Source organism: Martes martes (assembly GCF_963455335.1).
Source record: "Martes martes genome assembly, chromosome: 5".
Taxonomy (NCBI): Eukaryota; Metazoa; Chordata; class Mammalia; order Carnivora; family Mustelidae; genus Martes; species Martes martes.
The window spans coordinates 152,602,368-152,610,444 of NC_137892.1; the positions used below are offsets into that span (position 1 = coordinate 152,602,368).

Consider the following 8,077-nt stretch of genomic DNA (forward strand, 5'->3'; position numbering starts at 1 on the left):
TCAGCTCATGTAGGGTGAGGCCTGAGAATCTGCATTTCTAAAAAAGTTCCCATCACTGGCACTGCTGCTGCTGGGTCATCCCTATGGGAATCACTGATCTGGACCATTTCCCTTGAAAATCAAACACTTGCAGATATGTGAAGCTCGTTGTGTGCACACGTTGAATTAAATGGAAGCACTGGAGATTGAGGATTGTGGGGTCAGGATATCACTGTGGAATGGATAAAATACACTATGTCTAAGCTGGCCAGGACACTGAAGGCCTCTAAATTTTTTCTCAACAGAAGCAGATAAAGAAAAAAGTCACAAAGATGACAGTGAATTAGACCTTTCAGCTCTTTGTCCTAAGGTATTTTTTTGTTTGGTTTTTCCATTTGTTCCCATGTGGTTTGACTGTAAATTTACTTACATGCCCTGCGGCTGAATGATTTGCCTAATGGGCTCCTCTCATTTCTCTTAAGATGACTGAACAATTTCAAAAGGAGAATTACTCATCTGGTTTTTATTATCCTGATATTTTGGGGGTTCGAATGGAGTGTTCAAAAAGATTTCTGTCAGAAGTTTCAAATGTGTCACTGCTCTCTATGTTAACACAGATTAGCCTCACGGTGGCGGCCAAAGAGTTGTCTGTGTCTGACACGGACGTATCCGAGGTCTCCTGGACTGACAATGGGACCTTCAACCTGTCAGAAGGATACACTCCACAGACAGACACTTCTGATGGTATGCTCGCACTTCTACGTACTCTTCTTTTGATATATGTATTATGAGTACATGGAAGTGATACGTGCCATGACTCGGATGAACCTTGACAACATTATGCTGAGCGAAAGAAGCCAAACACACAAGTCCACACATTGTATCAGGCCATTTATAGGAAACGCCTAGAAGAGGCAAATCCATTTGGACCGAAAGTAGATTAGTGGCTGCTAGGGTCTGGGGAAAGAGGAATGGTGGTGAGTGACTGGTCATTAGTATGAGTTTTTTGTAATGATGAAATTAGGTATTGGTGGTGGTTGTAAAGCTTTGTGACTATCCTAAAAACCACTGAATCGTACACTTTAAAAGGGCAAATTTTATGGTATATGAATCCTATCTCAAAAGCTCTTACTTTTTTAAAAGTATCTAAGCCAGTCAAGATACTAATCTGCCTTTGTTTTAATAACAAATAATTGACAGTGAAAACAATTTCTGAAATGTCTGCTGGCAAATATCCATTGCTTCTGGCAACAATGGAAGGAGCAGTAGAGAGATGCTCATCCCACACGCCCGCGGCTAGTCCTTATGAAAAACGACTGAAGTGCAGAGGACCAGCTCCCCAAGTCTAAAGCTGACTCCACTCGTGTTTTTCTTCAAAGTTAGTTTAAAAAAAAAAAAAACACTTCCTTTTTTTCATAATTAGGATAAATATAATTTAAAATAGACAGTCTTGCGCAGTAACTTAACGTTTGCTAGCCTCATTGGATTATTTCTAGTCATTTTAGCCATATACTGAAAATATGAGATTATAATGGAAGATTATGAATTGTTTTTATGTGTTTTTATAAGTGAGAACACACTTTCTTTTTCTAGAGGAAGGAGAGAGGTTGTGCAATGTTTGAAAAAAGATAGGCCTGGATATTGGGACACCCAAGTATGGTCTTGCTTTTGTCATTAATATAACTGTGTGACCTTGAACAGGTGACATGACTTCTGTGGACCTCAATTTCCTCACCTTTAAAGTGTATTAGAACATTCACAGGGCAACATGGTGGCTCCGTTGGTGGAGCTTGTGACTCTTGATCATGGGGTCGTGAGTTCAAGCCCCACATTGGGCTTGGAGCCTACTTCAAAAAAACACTCCAGCTGTACAAGCCCAACATCAAGATAAGGATAGCAAACCCTTTGTTCTTAAGCATTACACAACAAAAGGGGCAGCAATAATCCAACCCACATAGAAGGCTTTAATTAAATTGAAGACTTCAAGTCACTGTTGTAAAGAGTTAACTGTTATACTGAAAAATTTTCTATGGAAGTGAGAAGCAATAAAATCACTGTCTGCCTACTAACCTGACATTGTTTTCAAATGTCCCAAATCTAAAAGTATTCCTGTATGTATTCTGGACACAAGTTTCGTAAACAGGACATGGCCATTTTCAGCGATATTTATAGAAAGCCAAATGTTTCCATAAGCTCTTAAGCTAAATATGGGGGAGAAGGAGCAATACTTTCTTTTAGTGCATTGCTTTAAACGAGCATGGGTTATGGATGCTGGCAAACAGATCTCCATGGATAAATAATGCTAAGGCAGGATAATACTCACCATTTGTTTTACCAGAATCCATGAAAACCTCCAATTGAATTTTTTTTTTTTTAACACTGTGATCATGCATACCCACATTGGCTTAAAGTTAATACCCTCCCTGGGAAGGATGAAACTTTTGTTTATAATGAACATTTAAACTTCAGTACACATATGCAATGGAGTATTAGTCAGCCATAAAAAGAATGAAATCTTGCCATTTGCAATGTAGTGGATGGAACTAGAGAGTATTAGGCTAAGCAAAATAAGTCAGAGAAAGAGAAATGCCATATGATTTCATTCCTATGTGGAATTTAAGAAACAAGACAAGCAAAGGGAAAAGAGAGAGGCAAATAAAGAAACACACTCTTTAAAATAGCAGACAGACCCATGGTTACTGGAGGGGAGGGGGTTGGGGTCAGAATAGGGGATAGGGATTAAGGAGAGACCTTGTGATGAGCACTGGTGTTGTATGGAACTGTTTTCACTATATTATATACCTGAAATTAACACTGTATATTAATTTGCTATAATTTAAATAAAAATTTAAAAAAAAAGTTGAGTCAAGCCTCAAGCTAACGTTAGGTTGAATATTAAGTCATTACAGAAACTCTTTGGTACTTAAGAGGAAAACTAAAGTAGCGGGGGCATGCAGTATTTGTGTATTTGTAGAGTGGTAGTGTCCCAGACTTGAAAGGGGTCCGGTATGTGGTTAAGTTGATTTAAGCTGAACCAGGAGGCTAGATGAATGTCAAGTTTGTCTGGAGGGTTTGGATTAAAATCAGATTATCGTGTGGGTGACTCAGTCGGTAAAGCGATCCCCGCACTGGGATCCCTGCTCAGCACAGAGCCTGCTTCTCCCTCTCCCTCTGGTGCTCCCCCTGCTTGTGCTCTCTGTGTCAAATAAATAAATAAAATCTTTTAAAAAAATAAAAATGAAATAAAATCAGATTATCGTTTAGGTGGTTCTTTTGTTTCAAATTCATCGTGGTGCTCAAGCATGCACTTGTGTTACACATTCCACAGATCTTGACCGACCCAGCGAAGAAGTTTTCTCTCGAGACCTTTCCGATTTTCCATCTGTAGAAAACGGCATGGGAACAAATGATGAAGATGAGTTCAGCCTCGGCTTGCCCAGTGAGCAAAGGAGAAAAAAGGAGCAGTTGGACAGCGGCCTCAGAGCGAGCAGAGAGAGGCAGTCAGCAGCGGGTCTCACCCTTCCCTTGAGCAGTGACCAAACCTTTCACTTGATGCGCAACCTGGCTGGGGACGCCATTACGGCGGCGGTGACAGCAGCCATCAAAGAGCAGTTAGAGGGCGCGCAGCAAGCACTTTCTCAGGCTGCCCCCAGCCCGGGCGACGACACAGACACTGAAGAAGGTGATGACTTTGAACTACTTGACCAGTCAGAGCTTGATCAAATTGAGAGTGAATTGGGACTTTCACAAGACCAAGAAGCAGAATCACAGCAAAATAAGAAGTCTTCCGGCTTCCTTTCAAATCTACTTGGAGGCCATTAGTCTGGGAATCAACTTGTTCAACACAGCACAGATAAAACTACCAAAAAATTTCAAACAAGCAAAAAAAAAAAAAAAGAAGAAGAAGAAAAGGAAAAAAAAAATTTGAACTGTGCGCTTTACTGATTACTTCACATTTTTTTCTTATTTTCCCTTCTGCAGTGAATTAATTGGATATCTATCAGCTGATACTGATATTTCCTATAGTTATTTTTATGTAATAAGCATGAAAATGAACTTTATATGCATAAATATACATACTGTGTTGTCAGAGATGAATATTAGAGGTTTTTAATGCAAAAACACCAAATTATTGCGATCCTCCTGTAAGTATTCTTATTTTTTCTTTATAATTAATTTTTCAAGCATGCAAAAAGTTTATTGTAACTCACTGAAATATTAACAATTAGTTGTGAATATAAGCAGTATCAGCTCCTTTGTTACTGATACTTGGAAACAGGTAAAAAATGTTGGTGATTCTGATGTAAAAAAAAAATTATCAAAGTATCTTTAGTTGAAGGACTTGGGAAATATTATCAAAATTAATTTCCTAGGAAAAATTTTAAAAATATATTTAACTACTTTGGATAAGCCGATACATTTCCATGTTATTCTGCAGTTATAGACTTAGGCTTACCTGTAGTAAATGGCATGCTCCATGGACTGCCAGCTCTGGTCTTGGCAATGGGGGGTATCAACCCATAGAAAGCAAGTAATTCTATATCACAAAGACAGTGGTTTTGATGTAAACAGAGACTGGGCTGTGTTTTATTGTTCAATTGTCATATATTTGTAATAGAGATGTTGCAAAGTGTGGATCTCTTCTGCCTGCTCAGACCTAAGTTAAACCCTCGTCTTTCATATTATGTCATAAAAAAGTCTCTTCAAGTTGTGAAACTAGTTCCTGGTACGTCCTAGGAGTGATGTTGTCATCAGCAGTAGAGAAACAGTAATTGTTTTCGTAGTCTGTATAGAGTCTCCAACAGGAGAGAAATTTGCTTGGCTTTAAGGTGTATTTATTTGCTACTGAAGTCAAAATATGTAATCTGTTTCTACTGGGAAGTTAGAATGTATTTTTCCTTTATTTTAAACTTTTTAGATCACTTTCAAATAAACAAATTTGACTTAGGCTCTTAACAAAGGATTTAGCAGAATCAAGCTAATTGTGTTTTTGTGATAGAAACTTAATAGTGTTGAGGGACCATGTCAGCCAACTACCAACAATCCCTTCAATCTTCAGGTACAGCTGGCATTTCTACAGATGCGTGCAGACATCTGAGACCCTCAGAAAGGAAGGATAATCCAAGAATATAGGAAATCTGTGGTCCCTTCCCTTCATTTTATTCCTTTCCTTGTATTTCTAAAGACTATAGGTAATCTGATGTTTTCATGTAGCATCTCTTATTTATTTTTTCTTTCTGAGGTATTAAAATATCTAGACTGAATTTTGCCAAATGTTAAAGGGAGAAAAGTTATTGAGGACTTTGAACACTTGCTTTTTGTGATTGACTATGCTTATATGTCATTAGTGCCTCATGACTGTGTTTGATGTCCTTTATTGATACAAAGTGAGCCTGTGCCTTCATTATCTTGCCCATTTTGGTACAAAAACCTGGTGTTAGATCTATGAACTGTGTGGGTTAGGGAGGAATATACCCGAATCCTATTCAATACAAGTTTCTGGACATAAAGAAAAATACAGTCACATATTTATAAAACAGTTGTCATCAGGATTCCTTTTTTTTAATGTGTATGTTTCTGCATTTAAAAAATGTTCTTGGCCATAAAGTCAAAAAGTTTACAGGTCATTTCAATTTTTTCATTGAGGGGGAAACAAGAAGTTGATCCAAGTAACTAAAGAATGTGTTAAAATTGACTGGACAAGCTTACAAAAAGATAAAAGGGCTGGTGATATGAACACTAAAACTAGTATCAAATAATATAAACTATACATTAAAAGTGGTTTGGGGATGGCAAGGTTGTTAGGGTAGAAAATGTGTTACTGCACTATGGAGAAGACATACCAGCTCTCTATGGATAGTAGCATTATAACCATACATGTACTTCAATATTTATTCAAGAACGTCCGTCATTACAAATTACATTATGCAATAACAGTACTCAAGTCAGACAAACAGGGATGCTGAGGATGGGATATGTGTGTGTGTGTGTGTGTGTGTGTGTGTGTGTGTGTGTGTGTGTGTGTGTATGTGTGTTGGTGGCTGTACTGTATTTAGTCCTATTTCTGGTTTTAAGATATAGTAACAATAAACCCCGATGACTTACCCAGTACAGAGGAGGGACTCTTCATCCCTTACCATGAGAATTTATGCATTCATTAAAGTGTGAAACATGAATTTTTTTTAATTGTAAAGGAGGTGTAGAAAATATTTTGCTCTCTTCCTGTAGAAAATGCTGAGCGAAACAAGACAATGGGAACAGCATATACCGAACATGCATTTTGACCTGGAACAATAAAACAGAGCTCAAGAAGTTCAAGCTTGCTTTGGAAGGTCAATCCAGGCTTAAAACGGTGTTTATGTTCTCATCTGAATCATCATTGCCTTTTTCTTACCCTAAAAATCTTCAAAAGTGATTTTTTAAAAACCACCCCCCATGCAGTAGAATATTAGGAAAACAAATATTTATAAGGCTTTGCAATTGGCAAACATCCTCAGCATATTTATTAGGCATCTTTTATATTTGAGAAAAGTGCAACTTTTTTCCTCTAAAAAATAGTAAAATCCAGTATACTGCTGATTTTAGGCAAGAAGCAAATGTAAGCAACTTCTTATATTTAAGAAGAAAATAAGCATTTTCATTTTCTGCTTATAATTTAGGTTGATGTAGTTCTTTGCACTGCTCCAGCTATGTTAGTTACAAGATAGGAAATTATTCTGAAAACCCTTCTTAAACTACCGTTGTCCCAGGTCATTTGTATCATGATGAAGTTAGAAAGTCTCAGAACTATATTTTTGTGTATTCCTCCACTTCCAATGCAGCATTTAAGTTAGGATGGGATGTCATAAATATGAGTTCTAGTGCTGGTGTTAGTATTATGGTCCCCTAAGATACAATGTTAAGGTCACATAACATCCCCAAACCTATCACTTCTGTTTCCCCAAACATAAAATTAGGAAGCTAATTATTCTCTCACGCAGGGATGTTTTTGGAGTGAATGGAAAAAAGTGTCTGAAGCACTTTCAGGAGAAAAAAGGCTATAAATAACTAAGACAGTGATCTTTCCCCCCTTCTGTGTTTCAGCAAAGACATCTTTTCAAACATTAAAACAAAGTCAATCAAAAAGTACCTGCTTATAAGAAAACTCTAAAGTTCTTTCAGTGGAACTAGCACTATATTGGTTTCATAACCAAATAATGCTGTGGAATAAAAAGATGAAAAGTGTTGCAAAAATGTCTATTTTTTTAGTTGACTCTGGACCCTGTGTGAGGTTCCACACTAGCCATTTTTAATGGATCTAACACCGGCTGTAAGACCGCAAGTCAGTCACATAAAATCTGGACCTGTGTCCTTCACCTGTGACGTTAATTATAGCACCTGCACCGCATAGTGTGTAATTAAATGTCTAAGACTGCAGTTGGCAAACTATGGCCTATGGGCCAAATCTGGCCTGCCAACTCTTTTTGTATGGAATAGCAGCTAAGAACGATTTTTTAAAATTTTTAACTAGTTGAAAAAAAATCAGAAGAATAGTTCACGACATGTGTAAAATATATGAAATTCAAAATTCACCCATAAAGAAAGGTTTGTTAGAACACAACCACACTCATTTATGTACTGTCTATGGCTGTTTTTATGTCAAAAAGTTGAATGGTTGTGGAGACCATAAGCCTTTAAGGCCTAAAATATTTAATATCTTGCTCTTTATAGGAAAAGTTTGCCAACCATTAGTCTAATACATCAAAAACAGTTACAGTTAGAATCATGTGTAATTCTCCTGACCCTACAATTAAGTAGTAGTAAGACTGTTTTTCAGAAGGACAGGATTAAATAAATTATCCACAGTCACATAGCGAGTAAGGGGGAAAGCCAGCTTGTCCCCCAAACCTGTTCTCTTTCCAGTATGTCACATTATCTAATATTTTTTTGTTTTTAAATACATTAAGAATGATCATAATTTTAAATAGTTCAGAGTTTTACTAAATGTTAAAGACTGAATTTATTTATTTTTTCTTTTTTCAGAGAATCCAGAAACAGGCCAATCTGTTCTATTTTCAATGCTGTGAAGCCAGGTTTTCTCAATTCTTTAAGAATATCT

At 37.1% G+C, this 8,077-nt stretch overlaps 1 protein-coding gene across 3 annotated transcripts in view; it reads left to right on the plus strand.

Annotated features, from left to right (window-relative positions):
- Positions 1-4,614, plus strand: part of RETREG1 (reticulophagy regulator 1) — a 126,041-nt gene extending 121,427 nt beyond the window's left edge. For all 3 annotated transcript variants that reach the window (XM_080804449.1, XM_080804450.1, XM_080804451.1), the window contains 3 exons: positions 285-349; positions 597-723; positions 3,308-4,614. In XM_080804449.1, the coding sequence (XP_080660575.1) occupies positions 285-349; positions 597-723; positions 3,308-3,801 (686 nt within the window). In that variant the 3' untranslated portion in view covers positions 3,802-4,614. The remainder of the gene's footprint in view (positions 1-284; positions 350-596; positions 724-3,307) is intronic.
- Positions 4,615-8,077: the final 3,463 nt, after the last annotated feature.